Source organism: Alligator sinensis, unplaced genomic scaffold (assembly GCF_000455745.1).
Source record: "Alligator sinensis unplaced genomic scaffold, ASM45574v1 scaffold1491_1, whole genome shotgun sequence".
Classification (NCBI taxonomy): Eukaryota; Metazoa; Chordata; order Crocodylia; family Alligatoridae; genus Alligator; species Alligator sinensis.
In genome coordinates this window covers 384,456-401,424 of record NW_005843059.1, presented here as the reverse complement: position 1 = coordinate 401,424, position 16,969 = coordinate 384,456, and the positions used below count along the sequence as shown (strand labels likewise).

At 42.6% G+C, this 16,969-nt stretch overlaps 1 protein-coding gene across 1 annotated transcript in view; it reads left to right on the top strand.

The window, feature by feature from the left end:
- Positions 1-8,800: 8,800 nt before the first annotated feature.
- Positions 8,801-16,969, top strand: part of SSBP2 (single stranded DNA binding protein 2) — a gene marked incomplete at its 5' end in the record, with an annotated part of 243,120 nt that continues 234,951 nt past the window's right edge. The window contains 2 exons of the mRNA XM_025193504.1: positions 8,801-8,873; positions 14,575-14,636. Of these exons, the coding sequence (XP_025049289.1) occupies positions 8,801-8,873; positions 14,575-14,636 (135 nt within the window). The remainder of the gene's footprint in view (positions 8,874-14,574; positions 14,637-16,969) is intronic.

Sequence of the window (16,969 nt, the reverse complement as noted above, 5' to 3'; positions counted from 1 at the left end):
ATGTTCATCAAAACACCTTTGACACCATTGTGTAATTCCTCATTAGTTTCTAAAATTAATAAAGTCATGAGAAACTGTGTATCATAACTGAGACTATATGTGAGTAAAACTTTAAAGTTTTTGTTGCGGAAAATCTTAAACTAGATGTAAATGCTAGCTGACTAATAATACTTCTTCAACTTATAAACTTACTAGCACTAAGAAAAGGAGCATGACAGTTTAAGGTTTAACTCATGGCCTTGGTAGTTTCTTTCTTACACTAGGTTATCAGTAACAACATTCTTTGTGAATATATCTTTGTGCCTGAGCACTTCTACTGGAAGAGTTAACTCATTATGATCTTTCTTGGCACTGGAACAGAAAGTTAATTATTTTACCTTATTTACTTGAATCTAAGATGACCCTGAATTTAAGACGACCCGCCCCCCCAATAATTGGTTTCTATATATGGAAAAATTACAAATTTGTTATAATTTCCAAGAAATAGAATCTAATTATCAGAGGGTTGTGTTAAATTCATCTGTCTCCCTCCCCCGCCCCCCGACTTGCTACAGCAGGGAAAGCAGTGGCTGGGGAGGTTGGGTAGCTCGGTGGGGGGAGAGTCAAGCAGTCTACTTTGCCCTCTGTTCCCTCTACTTCTCCCCCCTGAAGCCTTCCTGCCCCCTGCCCTATCCTACCCCCAGCTCTCCACAGCCTCTGCTTCTTCTGCCGTCTCTAGTCTCTGCCTTTGATCCCCACCAGTCTCTGCTTCTTCCCTGCCTCTACTCTCCCAGTCCCTGTCTCTTCCTCCCTCCACTCCCCCCAGTCTCTACCTCTGTCAGGTATTTCCTCCCTGGAGCACAGCCCCTGTCAGCCATGCGGCAGTGTTGATGCTGCTGATTGGCCAGGCTGGGGACAGAGTTTCCATGTGTTCTGTGTCCAGAAGGAAATCCAGCCTGATCTGGAGCTGAGTTGCTCCTGCCAGTAAGTGGGAAAAAGAGGTCGGGAGGGGGTCAGAACATGCAGGGGGCAAGTGGAGGGGGCCAGGAATCTGCCATGCATCTGACTCTTATCCCGAACTGGGCTCAGCAGCCACCTGATCCTCCTCCCTGCTTTGAATGCAAATCTAAGATGAGGGGGTTCCTCCCTTGTGCTGATTGGGAGGAAAAAAACTCATCTTAGATTTGAATAAATATGGTATATCTGTCTATAAATTTGATATACTTGGATTATGTCCAGTTTTAACATAGGCTTAGTCTAGTCTTTCTTTAACACATAGTTGTAGTTATTACATACATTAATCCACCTTGTTGTGCTGTATTGCACCTTCTTTACTATCTTTCCTGGGAGCATCAATTTTCATTGATCTCTCTGCTCTGGCTAATGCAATAAACAATAGTATCTTTCTTTTTATCTCTGAGGCAAATACGTTTATTTCTAAATGAACCTATAATGTTGTTAACTCCCCTAAAGACTTCCTGACAGAATAATAATTAGGTATGAGTACAAATAAGAACCAATCAAATTAGTTTATACTTTTCCTCTTTTTGACATCTGTTTAGGGAAGTTGTCTCCATGATGTGGTCCTACACTTTTCTACCAGAGAAATGATGCAGTCACTCAGTCAGTATGGCCCTATCCTCATTTTCCCACTAGGATTATCTTGACGGTTTAAGACCAGGGATATTTTATCCTTCATTACTTCCAAATCTAAACCTGTTTTTTCAAATAGGCAAGGTATATTTGTGCATTCCACATTTTCTTTTCAGTTACTACTTAGTTGTATTTAAACCAGAAAATAATAGTAGACTGCAGAAAGTCTGTGGAATTATAATATAAATCTGCTATTCTAATTTGCAGAATACATTCATTGTATTCAGGCTGAGCTTTTATGGCTGTCCTTTTTGTTTGGATATTCATTGTATTCAGGCTGAGCTTTTATGGCTGGCCTTTTTGTTTGGATTAACTGTTAAATTAAAGCCTTGGGTTGTCAGTGAGAAGCATACAGGGCAGAGGGTTGTGCGCCTGCTACTGCAGCTCCAATTGAGTGTTATCCTGGAGTATTTAGATTAAATGTGCTAATCTTTTTAGATGATAAGAGACTATACTGAAGGTTACATATTATAGTGCAGTATTTGCTGATTCTTTTGTTAGTTGGCTGACTTAAAATTTAGGTATATATGTAATAAACTTATGGTTCTTCTGATTTCCCATTTTCTTTTGCAGTGAGACAAAGGATCCTTTTACATTTAGGCTGTAGACTTGATACGAACAAGTCTCGTGTTTTAAAATCAAATTTTAATAATAACAACAAAATAATTTTTATATTTCAGAACTAATGAAGGGATGTTTTAGAGTTGTTTTAGGTGTCCAACAATTAATCTCATTATTTTTATGTAGATTTCTTTTTTTCCTTTTGCATCTCTCCAGTGTTAGAACTTGGCTACTCTTACAACTATCAGCTTTTTGTTGACAGCTTCAATCTGTATCTTTGGGATGAGAAACTGCAGACACTAGTAATGGGCTCCATCATCATAGTATCTTATGAGCTTCCTTAATATTTGAGTAGCTAATAGTCTAGTAGACCATTTGAATGTTTATAAAGCTTTCTTCTTAGAGTGTTATGAGAGTCATGTTAATCAAAATAGGTTTACTGCAAGACAGTAAAAGCATTTTTAAAATACATGTTTCTTCAATTAAAAAAACAAAACCAAAATGTATTACCACACTTTCAAGGCTAAGATTTTAAAAGAGTCAGATGCTTTATTAAATTAAAGGGTATGTCATGTTTTTGATATTTGGAGAAATGAAGTCTCTGTCTGGTTTACAGATCTGGAGATATGGTGAAGCATGCTGAGTACACAAAGTGTGAACAACCATGAAAAATAATTACTACCATACTTCTCACCTGTATTTTAGATATTTATGTGTAATGGATTATTTATTACAGTAAAAGCCACTTCAGATGCCTGTGGGTAACACATGCAGCCCTTTAAGTCAAGCAAATGGCTAGTGCTAGTGCCGTTTGCCAGATCTTCTTGTTTTCAATGTAAGAGGCACTGCTTAAGCCAAATTAAGCATTCAGCACATGCTCAGCTGTTCTCATCTCAGAAAGGCTTGTTACTGTGTTACTCGGAGCCTGCATTCAGCATGTGCTCAATTTTCTACACACCTTACGGTTCCTAATCTTATTATTCAGACCCTTCCTCCTCTAATAAAAATTGATAAGACCTAATCAGCAATGAACCTGTTAAGAGCACATTATTAAGAGCATCCGAGGTTGGTTAGGACAGGGATTGGCAACTTTGGGCTGTAATGGGCCATGGCTAGCACCCCAGCCCCTCTCACAAACTGCAAATTTCTGCACCTTCTGGCAATTAGCCAATGCTGTGGAGGGCAAATGGAATGAGGGAGACAATAAGACCCTGGTGATACCTGCTCTCCTGCACCAGCAGCAGTGGAGGGAATAAACTGGACATGGCAGGGAATAGGACCCTGGGGATGCCTGCTGCTCTGGCAGTGGAATGCTACCAACTCTCTGATTTGCCATGAGCTGGATCTAATATTTTTATGGGCCAGGTCAGGTCCAAGCTGTGGACCCTAGATTTTCAACCCCTTGGCTAGAAGGATTAACTATCATGTCAGGCAATTTTGTGGTTATCAAACATGCCTGCTATCTGCATCTTAGACCATAATTATTGTAATGATCTGTCAGAACCATTTCCTATTATTACTAAATAGATTCATAGAAGTAGGGTCGGAAGGGACCTGAGCAGATCATCTAGTCCGACCCCCTGCCCTGGGCAGGAATGAATACAGGGCTCTTTTGACCCCTACTAAGTTTAAGCTCAAATGACCCCAGCTATGTAGTTATCAGGCCTACTTTTAAAGACCCCTAAGGTAGGAGCCAGCACCACTTCCCTTGGAAGCTGTTTCCAGATCCTGGCCACCCTGACTGTGAAGTAGTGCCTCCTGATGTCTAGCTGAACCTCCTCTCAATCAGCTTGTGGCCATTATTCCTTGTTACTCCGGGAGGTGCTTGGGGGAACAGGGTTTTACCCAATCCCCTCTGGTCCCCCCTGTTAAATTTATAGACGGCCACTAGATCCCCTCTCAGCCTTCTCTTGTGAAGGCTGAACAGGTTCAGGTCCCTTAGCCTCTCCTCGTAGGGCCTGCCCTGCTGCCCCCAATCATGCGAGTGGCCCTCCTCTGGACCCTCCCAATGCTGGCCTCATCCCTCCTGAAGTGCAGCGCCCAGAACTGGACACAGTACTCCAACTGTGGCCTGACCAATGTCGCATAGAGGGGGAGGATCACCTCCTTGGACCTGCTTGTGATGGACCTGTGGATACATGACAAGGTGAGGTTAGCCTTGCTGACTGCGTCCTCACATTGGCGGCCCATGTTCATTTTGGAATCGATAATGACTCTAGGATCTCTTTCTGCCACTATGCTTTCAAGAATGGAGTTCCCCAGCCTATAGGTATGCTGCTGGTTCTTCCTGCCCAAGTGCACTACCCTGCACTTGTCAATATTGAATCCCATCCTATTCACAAATTGCCCACCCCTGTAACCTGTCCAGGTCCAGTTGTAGCCTGTCCCTCCCTTCTAGCTTGTCCACCTCGCCCTAAATCTTAGTGTCATCAGCGAATTTGAACAGGGTGCTTTTCACCCCCTCATCCAAGTGACTGATAAAGAAATTGAACAGTACAGACCCAAGGACCAAGCCCTGGGGGACTCCATTGCCCACCTCCCTCCAGGTCAAATATGACCCATCCACCACCACTCTCTGGGTGCAGCCCCCTAGCCAATTTGTGACCCATCTGACTGTGTAGGCATCAGTGCCACAGTCACCTAACTTTTTAATGAGAATGAGGAGGGAGACAGTGTCAAAGACCTTCCTGAAGTCCAGAAAGACTACATTTACCGTGACACCTGCGTCCGATGATTTTGTGACCTGATCATAGAAGGCTGTCAGGCTGGTCTGACAGGACTTGCCCTTAATGAACCCATGCTGGTTGCCTTTGAGCATCCTCCCCTCTGCTGGTCCCTCCCAGATGTGCTTCTGGATAATTTTTTCAAAGAGTTTCCCCAGGACCGAAGTAAGACTAACGGGCCTATAATCGCCTGGGTCCTCCCTCCTCCCTTTTTTGAAAATGGGGACCACATTGGCCTTCTTCCAGTCTTCTGGCACCTGGCCAGAGCACCATGAGTGCTCGTAAAGCTGTGCCAGGGGCCCTGCGATGACCCCTGCCAATTCCCTCAGCATCCTGGGGTGGAGAACATCTGGACCTGCTGATTTGAATATGTCCAGCCCCTCCAGAAGTTCCCTAACTTGGTCCTCCCTGACCCTAGGCCTAGCGGAGTCACTCCTGAGTCCACTCTGTATCCCGGTGGGGGAGACGTCCCGGTCCCTACTCAGAAAAATGGAGGCAAAGAATTTGTTTAAATGGTCTGCTTTTTCATCTGGTGCAACCACCAGATTGCCAAGTGTATCCTGCAGGGGCCCCATGTTGCCTGGTGCCTTCTTTTTGCTCCCTATGTATTTAAAAAAGGACTTTTTGTTGTCCTTGATCCTTGTTGCTAGCCCTAGTTCCATCTCCACCTTAGCCTTCCTAATAGCCTCCCTACATACTCTTGCTATGGAGGTATAATCCTCTGATGATAGCCCACCCCCTTCCACTAGATGTGCGCCTCCTTTTTGGCCTTCAGACATTCCTGAATGCCTTTGGTGAGCCAAGGGGGCTTTTGAGCACTCTTGCCCCCTTTGACTCGCGTTGGGACTGTCACCCCTTGGGCTCGGAGGATCGTCTCCTTAAGGAACGACCACTCATCCTGGACACCTAGTTCCCCTACTCTCCAGAACTGCAGTGCCTCTCCTACCAATCTCCTTAACTCATTGAAGTCGGCCCTTCTGAAGTCAAGGGCTGCTGCCTTGCTGCAGGCCCTTGACATAAGGCACTGGATGGTGAATTCCAGTAGGTGATGATTGCTATCGCCCAGGTGGTCGAGGGCCTACAGTCCCCTCACCAGGTCATCACCTGTGGCCAGGACCAGGTCCAGCAGGGCATTCCCTCTGGTGGGACTGTGCACCTCCTGGGTTAGGTAGAGGTCTTGTATCCCAACAAGAAACCTACGTGAGCGGTCAGACCTGGCTGACTGCTTCTCCCAGCAAATGTCCAGGTAGTTTAGATCACCCATGACGACCACATCCCTTGACTTAACTGCCTCCGCAAGAATTCCTGGTCCAGCACTTCCCCCTGGTTGGGTGGTCTGTAATAGACACCCACCGTTAAGTCCCGCGACCCCCTTGTTGACCCAGAGCACTTCAGCCTTCCCCTCCTCTGACCCCATCCTGTTAGTTGAGGACATGTATTGCTCTTTGATGTAGAGCGCCACACCCCTGCCTTTCCTCCCTGTTCTGTCCCTCCTGTATAGTCTGTAGCCCATAATGTTTACCGCCCGATCATGGGTTGAATCCCACCAGGTTTCAGTGAGCCCTACTATGTCTGGTTTTGTACTAGCTATCCGGAGGGCAGGTTCCTCCTGTTTATTCCCCATACTTTGAGCATTAGTGTAAAGGCATTTAAGGCCTTCTCTTGGTGCATCCCCCCCGCCTGATTCCTAGGACTATCTGGACACTTGTCACTTACCTGGGTACCTCCTGTGCTCGTCACCTGCTTTGGCTGGGAGGTGTCCTTGTGTCCTCCTGTGGCCCCATCCCACTTGTATCTGAAGTCATCCTATTACATCTTCTGAAAGGTAGAGGGAAGCTGTAGACTTTTCTGCCTTCTAGATTAATTTTTATTAACACCATTGACTTCATATATAGAGATTTTTTAAAACAAAACTTTTTTTTTAGGAATACATCCATAAGACTGCATATAATCAGGCTTCAGCTTTTTGGCAGATGTGTTGCATGTACATGTTCTGTACAGAACAGTGTTTTTAGGAGAGGTGTACATTCTTGAGAATTGGAATGAATCTGTAACAGATCTTCATCTAGAAGAGAAGGTGCTGCTGGAATTGGCTTCTTAGAGAGTTTGTCGTGAGATAAAAAGCTTTCATCTCCAGGTCAATAATTTTAATCCAGTTTGGATAATTGGGGATTAGCAGATGTTAGTCTATGAGAGATGGTGTTTTTGCCCTAAGTGTTAGTGGACAGACGTTCATTGACTATATTCCTATCTGCAGTAAACCCTGCATAAAGCCCCACTGATGTAATCTAGGATGTGTATGGCTGCTGTTTGACTTTCACTATGGAGTTCAATTTGGTCTCACCTTATTGCCACTCTGAGAAAGACAAGGGACTGAGTGGGCTTTAAGAGTTATTCATATTTTTATCTAATGGTGATGCAACCACAACAGAAGTTGATGCAGGATTGAGTTCAGTGCTTGACTGAGGTTTACGTGCTCTGTGAGTAAACTTAAGCTATTGGTCAAAGGTGCAAACTAGTGATTCTCAAAGGGTGTGCCATGGTGCAATAGTGTGCTGCAACAGTGATAGAAGTATGCTGTGAGATCCTCCTGTGTGAGGAGGTGAATGCCCTCCTCCCCTGTCCAGCACCCTGTGCCTACCACAGCTACCCCAGTGGGAACTGTTGCTACTCCTCTGGGAACTGCCACCATTGCTGCTGCCTCTCCCCTGCCCTTCCCTGCCACAGGCAGCCCCTGTGCCATCCTTCCCCAGCTCCCAGCAGCATGCTCTGCTGTGAACAGGTGAGTGGGCAGATGTATAGACGGAATCGTGCTTTGCAGTCTGGTTCATCACCTCTACTCCTCATTTGCTCTTGGGGCTGGCAGGAGGGGATGCATGAGTGATTTTCAACTTTTTTAGCCTTAAGGCCCCCCTCCAGGTCTTTTCTGAATTTAGACCTGGTTCAGTGATTTTCAGCTGCAAACTTCAGAAAAATTCTGGAGCAATTTTTGTAACTGCAACTCAGCACCGGCATGGTTTCCTCTGGCATGAGAGTAGAATACACTATATTTTTTAAAAGTGTGCGTGTATGAATATGCACATGTATGCACACACACACACACACACACACACACACACACACACACACACACACACACACACACACTCTCCTCCCCCCTTCTCTCCCCCATAACCCTTTTGGGTGTAAAAGTGATGTGTGCAGCCAATTTTTAATCCAGAAAAAAGCATGCCCTAGGTACCAAAGTTTGGGAGACACTGATGTAAACAGTTCAGCACCTTCCAAAAGTAAGCAGTTTGCTTTGTAAAAAACCCACAGCATTGCTATAATTTATTCATATGGTGTATTATTTGGTTTGGTCTGGGTAAATATACAGTAGAATTAACTGAAATATTGTGTTCTTACTGAGCATAAAGTAATTTGAGTCGTAATAATACTGTGTTAACTACTATTTCAACAGCTCTAAAATTGACCTACACATTCTTGTTTAAAAGTTCAGACTTCAGTTCAGGGGTAGGCAGCCCCTGACACAGGTGCCAGAGAGTGGCATGCAAAGGCATTTTACTTGGCACACTTACCTTGGGGTGGATGGTGGGGAAGGGGCCAGGGTTGTGCTTCCACAACAACGGTTGGGCCCCTCATGGCTCCCTTGCCATCCGTCCTGGCATGCCTACAACTTACAAGTCAAGGTCGCAGGTGTTTTTGGTGCTCTGCCCAAAAACATTGCTGACCCCTGCTTTAGGTAATAGTAGATCTGACACTTTTAGAACACATTTTTTGGTATTCAAGTACTACATAGTTCAATCTGTTAACTGCTGAGAACATTTTAAAAAATCAGCGAACACATTTTCTATATTGAATGCCTTTTTGTTTATTCATTTCAGGTTAGCGCTGTACGTATATGAATATCTGCTCCATGTAGGAGCACAGAAATCTGCCCAGACGTTTTTATCAGAGGTATGTATGTTTCCCATCTTTTTCTCAGTTTTGATAGCATATGGAAATAAAATAAATACACATTTTAAAAAAGGCAAAAACACACACTAGCTCTTTTGAGTTTGTTTTTGCTGATCAGGTTTTCTATACCTTTCTTTGGCATACCTGGGTCCTTGTCTATTACCACACAAAAGAAATGTCCCTTTTGTTTTCTGAAACAGGTGTAGCATATAAAGAATGCATCTGTTCGTTAGTACTCTTTTGGAATGACCTGCATGACTCGCTCCTGTTTACATCATATGTCAATAATGCACTTATTCCGAACGCATAACAATTATGCTACATCTTGTATTTTCAGGTTCATTTGGTATTCTCCATATACGCTATATGTAATATTGACCAACACTGGTCTTGGTGCATGCATTTAACCTTTTCTTTTCATTTGGAGAAATAACTATATATTTATTATACCTATTTGTGTCTTATTCCTTTAATCTTTTTAATTCTTGATGGAACTTTTTCTTTTACCTTCTATTTATTATTTTTTTCTTTATAATATGTCTTAAAAGGCTTTGTAAATATTAAAAGGCTTTGAAAATCCAGGCAAAATATGTTTCCTCATCAGTTTATATCTCTCCTCAGAAAAATAAACTGAGTGCTAGACAATCAACTCCTATTTAAATGAATGAAAATATTTAAGTAAGCATGTTGACAACTGGGAAATGAGGAAAAACTTAGGAAAACCCCATTAAATAAGGAGCATGCAAAGTAATACTTGGAAAAGTTGGAGATCTATAAATCAGCTGTCCTAAAAGCTGATTGTCAGCTTCCGCAAAAGCTAACAAAATTATTGTGCTAGTGACAATTCTTTTTGAACAAATCATCGGCCACTGGCATTGCACCAGAAGTCAGGAAAAAAGCAGATTTGTGGTACTACCAGTTCTTTTGTTCATAGAACAGTGTTTCTGGCAGTTACTGTCTGGTATATCTAATTTCTCTGTAGAGTAATGGAAAAATAATTAAGAGAAAAATACAAAAGAGGATAATTTATGCTTCAGTAAAAAGTATTCATTTATGAAGGATAAATTTTGCAAGACAACCATTGCTTATTTTACTTTTTTGATAGATTTACAAAATGAGTGGATGAAGGGGAATGTAATAGATATGACATTTGGATTTTAAAAAAGCATCCTGTGGCATTGCTGAAAAACTTGCTTTCAAAATTAATTCAGATTTGAATATCTAGAAACGCTGAAATATAGACTAGTACTCTCTGAAGGATAGTGAGAAAGAAGCAGTGATAAATAGTAACATAATGAGTGGTGTGTGTTATCTATTAAATAATGCAAGGATCTTTGGGCTTATTTAACTACTTCATTAATGGTGCAGAAAAAGCAAACAGTATGTTGAATGCATTTGTAGAAGAAACTATATTGGGTAAAGTTGCTAATATCACTGGAGTAGTGACATAATGCAAATGACATAGAACACACTTCCAGGAGGAAAATAATCCAATATACACAGCACTCAACAGGGCAGAGAATCCTGGCAAACAGTAATGATGAAGGAGACAAAAAGAATGCTAGTAGGTATTAGGTTAGACATCAGTTTCCAATTCAGTACGATTGCTAAAAAATTTCAGTTTTTCCCTGTCAATTTCTGTATCGCAGGTAACAAAAAATAGTCCTTTTTATGTGTGAATCTGGTGCAACTGTATCTGAATTTCTACATTCAGTTGTGAACAAAGTGTTACTCATTTTTAAGGAAACATTAAAGGCCAGGTTTTCTGCCGTTCTTTGTCCTCTTTCCACTCATCCACGTGTGCAATAGGGCTACAATCTCATTGGGCCATGCCAGTTGTAGATTCTTATGCCCCTCCTAAGTCACTTTCTCTTCTGATCCCAGGTTAGGGAGCACATTCAATTGAAAAGAGTGTGGCTTGAGGTTCCCTGTGTTCTAGCATCTCTAGCTACTAGAACAGTCCCTTTGAGCATTTGTACACATGCTTGTGCTGCAGTGCCAGGCGCTTTTAAAAGTGCCTGGTGCTGCAGTGCATGCAGCTGTATAAGTGGTGAAATGCATGTCAGCACCAAAAAAATGGCAGTGCACTTTTGAACTAAAACATGTTGGAGAGGTTTTAGTTCAAAAGCACATCGCTGACATTTTCTGCACACTGATGCACATTTCACCGGTTATATAACTGCACGCTAAGCAGTTGGTGCGTGTCAGCTCCTATGCGGAGCAGACTCGATTAAATCGATGGGGTTACCAAGTGAGCAACCATTCCTGTAGGAAAAGAATGTAGGGTTGACACAGCAGAAGAATGGCTACTCCCTCTCCCTACCAAGCCTGGGCTACATGGTTTAAATGGCATATACCAAAACTTCCACACAAAAAAAGTTGTCTGCTCCGACCCACCAGATCTCTGGCGTGTCGCTGGACAAAAAGGTATGTGTATAAATGCCCATTGGCTGCTGAAAACTAATAGTTTAGATCCGCTCTGGGACTGAGAATCCAACCTTACAACATTCCGTGTGTAACTTAGATAAGCTAGATATAGCAGACTACAAAAAATTAGAAGAGCGTAAATGACAAGATACAGAAATACTATTTAAGGTAGAAGAAGAGAATATAACTAAATAATGGGGCAAAATTAAAGCTTTCCTATACTGAGATCATGTAGAATGTAAAATATTGTCCCAAGCTAACTGGTTGTTTAACTTTCTCCAAATTTTGTGATACTGTATTCTTAACTAAACTTTCCTAGAACAAAGATTCACCAACAAGTAAGTCCAAAATCCTCTTGGAGTTGTTCATAGTTATAGCATGAGGTGGGCTGTAGACCCCTGGGCTAAGTACAGATTGAATCGATTCAGCCTTGAACTTTTTGAGCAGTCTTTGCAGGTTAGTCTAAACTGCAGAGATTAAACTAAGAAACAACTGGACATGTTTACTTTTGAGTCAGGAAATGTAGCTACATGCCTGTAGTGGCTCAGGCCAGAAGCCATGGGGCACTAGAGCATGGCTGTTTGGCATGTAGCCAGCATGGACTCTGTTCGCTTCTCTTCCTGCTGCCCCAGGGGTCTCAGGGATTTGCAGTCCAGAATCACAGCAGCAAGACTGCAGGGTCGGTCATCACTTCTTCCTGCTTCCAGGCACAGGCAGGGGCTGCTTCCAGGTGCCTCTGGGATTTGTAGTCCTCAGTCGTAGCCAGCAGTAAGTTTGAGTGCGGGAAGGGGTGTTTAATCCCCCTCCCTGGCCCCAGCCCCCAGCCAGGGTTTGCATGGGTGGGGCAGTGCCTGCCTCCCCTCTCAACTCTTGTCTGCTGGAACAGACAGCACAGCACGGCCCAGCCCAGGGCTGGAAAGAATGCCGGGATGCCAGGGAACTGTGATTTAACTTGAACCAGTAAGGGGTCTGGGACAGAAGTTTCATAAACCAGTTTGACCTAAATCAGTTAAGTCTTATCTTAAACCAGTTTCAGCCATTTTGAAACTGTTTTATGTGCACTGGACATTTCTATTGTTCTATTTCTAATGTTCTATTGTTTCTGATGACTTAAACCAGTTTGTGTGTAACTTCTGTCCTTACCGCTGGAGTTCAACCTTCCTGAGATGCTTTGCTTTTTCCTCTTTATAAGATAGCATTCTCTGGTTCAACCACTCTGACAGTGAGGCTCTGGATTAACCACTTTGTTGACCAGCTGAATCTCCTTTATCAAGTTAGTTTGAAAGTTAGTTGGTTCCTGCAAGAAATTTCCTTGTAGGAGATGTGACTAGCAGCTAATTACAGTGACTACAAGAGGTTTTTCTTTTCTTTTTTTTTTTACCCAAAGGCATATAACAAATAAAGAAAAGTGACTGAAATAGCAAAAGATCTATGGTCATGGGTTTTACTTTTTTTGTGTGTGGAAGTTTTGGTATATGCCACTTAAACCATGTAGCCTAGCTTCTGGCTGGAGAGGCAGTAGCTGCTCTTCTGCTGAGTCAACCCCACATTATTTTCCTAGAGGAATGGTTGCCCACTTGGCTACCCTATCGTACCTAGACAAGGTTTTTTAAATGGTTTAGTGTCCCTGGATATTAGATCTCAGCCCTAGAAAAATAAACCTGTTTACTTATCTGAATTCAGGTAGGTAGGCAGGTAGCTCCTAATTAACAATCTACCTATTCTTCACTTAAGGACTCTTGATATTGTCCTTGAAGAGGTCTTCTCTCTGGCATTGTTTTGTTTTCTAATAATTCTTCGTAAAAGCCCTTTTGTACTTAAATCTGTGTTGTCAAACAGACTTAAGATCAAGCATTTTATATATATAAAATATATAAATTATATATAAAATTTCCTCATTCTTGTTAGGCTTCCTGTTTGAATGCCTTGACTAGGATGAAATGCTTCCCAGTGAAGAGAGCCAGCAGAAGCCCTAGGCACCAATTAAGTCCTCCTTAAGCCCTGTTTTGAAGGATTTACATAATGCACACAGCCCTTGTGAAAGTCCTTTACTTAGACATTATTTTTGAGCTTTATGAATGACTTCCTAGTGTTCAGGAACAAGTGTTACTTACTGTGCATCTACTCGAACACTTTACTTCCACACTTCTGAAGAATACCATCTATTCTACATATTTAACTTGAGTTCTTCAAGTTATTTGCAATGGATATGAGTAGTCTTTTATTTATATTGTTGATTTGACTTTTATTTTAACTTGGATTTTGCCTGATATAATATAGGTGGCATTTCCACATTTTAAACTGTTTTTTTCAACTGTTCTTTTTAACTGTTTTTATTTATTATTTATTTTTCATTCTGAGTGCTGTATAATTGGTTTCTAGTACTGACTTTAGCAGCAAAAGGAAATAGACCCAATAAGGGAAAAAATAAGTTTTGCAATCAGAAAATGGCATTTACACAGAACATCATACTTACATTAGAAGCGTTTTGTTTGTACTTGTAAGGGGCGACCTAACTGCTAGTATATATCCTCCTTCTCTTGCAAGTCATTAAATACTTGTCTGTATCAAATAATCTCTTCTTGAAAATCATGGATAACTGGGCCTTGGAATTCAGTGGAAGCTAGGTACCAAAATCTTTTATTTTCTTCTGCAAATCATATGATTAGCCATTCTCAGTTTTCTTAAGGATATTATTTATACACATCAACACTTTTCATACCAATTGATCCAAAGAGGTCACAACAGAAGGACACATTTCATCCACTCCTGACATGCTGTCAGTTCCCCATGTGGGGCAGAATGCTGCATATGTTCAGATAATAATACTTCCCCACAGTTTAGAACAGGAAGTAAACAATACTCCAAATGTAAGTGGAGAAGACATATATGATATAGAAACAGTCCTTGCTAAATTCCTATGTTTGGCCATCTCATTCACTTTGGCCAGACTACTGTTGAATTTTAGTTCAAAGCTCAGTGCTCTTTTATGTGCTGAAACATTTGTTCAATTTGGATGTGGAGGAAAGACTGCCACCTGCTGAATTGCTAACATTATTCCTGCAGCATTCCTTGGTTTTCCTTATAAATCTAATTCAGATGAATTTTATACATTTTTGAAGTTTTTTTAATCTCTCTCTCTCTTTCTCCGTCTGGGCCTTGCACATGTAGGCTTAAAGTAACACTTGAAATCTTTCCTTAGCAATGGAGAGATACATAATATAACATGCAGAATTTATTTTTTATTGGGCTTCTTTTTTGTGTTTTTTTTAAGATACGATGGGAAAAAAACATCACGTTGGGGGAACCCCCCGGGTTCTTGCACTCTTGGTGGTGGTAAGTGCTAATTTTCTTTCTTTCCAATTAAAGTGACTAAGAGTATATTGTATTTACTGGCCTTAAAACTAGGAATAAAGGAATTAAAGGAAATTTTATACAAAGCTATTGTATATCTTCAAGAGTAATTTGTGGGAAAATGAATGATAGAAGCCAACAATAACAGTTGATTCCCATAAAACAAACATGAAGCATAGCCATGTTGCTTTAGAGTTAATTTTTCAGTTTCACAATGAAGTATTTTGCCTGTAGTCTCCTTCACTCTATTTCAGGGGTTAGGAACCTTTGGCCTGTAGGCTGGATCTGCTTACAGACCCAGGGGGCTTTTTCAGTGGGAGGCCTCACTTGCACCATGCTGTGCTGTGGTCCAGTTGTGAGGAACTTCCCCCCTGCTATTGCCTGGCAACAGGGAGAAGCAGATGCAGCAGTGGCTGGGTCCCAGTGCTGAGTTTCCTCACACCTGAGTTGAGCTGTTCTGACCTGTGGCCACAAAAAGATGATTGAGTATTGCTTTAGTTGGCTTTCAGTATTTTTTTTTAAATCTTGCTGGGACAAGGATAATTACTAAAATGACAGTGTTAGCACATTATATTTTACATCAAGATGGACAAATTACTTTCTTTACATTGAGTCTTTCAGTAGCATGCATTTAAACTATAATTTTCATATTGTAAATAATGCGGTTTAAAAAGATACAGGGGGAGGTGACATACTTTCTTTACTCTGTCATAGAAACATGACATGAAATTACTGCCTTTGACTCTGGTTCACTTTAGCAAATAAATGTGTACTTAAGCTTAAGAATATGTTTAAGCCTGCTGAAGTTGAAATATGACTTAAGCATGTGTTTAAATACATTGGTAATTGGGATGGACTTAAGCCGAGGGTAAAAACTTCAGGTATTTTGCCAAGCACAGCAAGCTAAGCCATAGAAATATCTTAAATTGGCATCATGCAAGTCTACAGATTATATTTCTTCATAAAGTTATCCATTACCTCTAACAAAAAATGACACCAAAGTGCTTTATACTTTTTCACATAGAATCCCACTTTCTTACATGTATGTATGTCTGTGTGTATAATGTCCCAAAGCAGCATGTTGGGATAATGGAAGAAAACATAATTCATAACCATTGCTGTTCAGCTATGATATATTGTAACCAACTGAAGACTCCACACACTTTTGATGTGTGTACATATTTTATGAATGGATAATCATGGCGAATACTGGCAACAAATGGCGCTTGTACATGTGATGGGAGGTTTTATTCTATGCCCCCTAAATTGAAGTGGGGCATAGAATAAAACCCCAAGGTCTAATCCATTTAAATTTTTCTGTCACAATTTGGTGAGGGGCCTGATCCTATTTTTTTTTCCTTTTTTGGTGCTGGTGCCTACTCGCAGCCAGGGGGTGAGCTGGTGGTAGGCCAATCAGCCCCTGAGCTGTGGGGTCCCCGGTCCTTCCCTCTAGAGTAGAAGTGTTCCTGGGGGTTGCCCTAGTGGGCTGGGTGCTGCCCCAGCTTGGAGGCAGCACCTGGCTGGATCCAACGCTTTCCCAGCCCTGCCAGGGGTTCCAGCGCCCCATGCACTGTTCTTGCTGCCTTCCCCCCACTGGGACCAGGCTGGCTTGCCCCTGGGGCAGCACAGGTGTGCTGGGTGTGCTGGCGGTGGGGATGGTGCATGGGGCACAGGAAGCTCACTGAATCCAAGCTTCCCTGAGTTTGCCTGGGCTTCCAGTGCCCTGTGCACCATCCCCGCCACCTTCTCCAGCTGCCAGCACACCGAGCCACCCTCCTGCTGCCTCCCTGTGCTGCCCCAGGGGAAGCCAGCCCATTTCTGGGTGGTCCCAGGTGTCAGGAAGGGGGTGAGGACCATGCACAGGGTGTTGGAACCCCAGCAGGCTCGGGTAACAGTTGGATCTGGCCAGGTGCGGTCTCTGAGCTGGGGCAGCACCCAGCCACTAGCAGCCTGCCTGGGTGGCCCCGAGAGGTGCTGCCACCGCAGAGGGAAGGACTGGGGCCCCCCGCAGCTCAGGGGCTGCTCAGCCCGCTGGCAGCTCACCCCCCTGCTGCAAGAAAGATGGACAGACTTTTCCCCAATAAAAGAAAAAAAGGATCAGGCCCCTCACTGCTGAAGGCAGTAGTGACAAGGGGCCTGATCCTTTTTTCAGCACAACCTTCCCGCCTCTCCTGTGGCCAGGGGGCAAGCTGGCAGCTACATCATTGCAATTTGCAAAGTTGCAAACTAAACTACATCTGGATATAGTTTGCAACAATGAAAAGTCATTTAAAACCCCCACAAGTCTTGCATGCGTACATTGTGATGCCAATAAA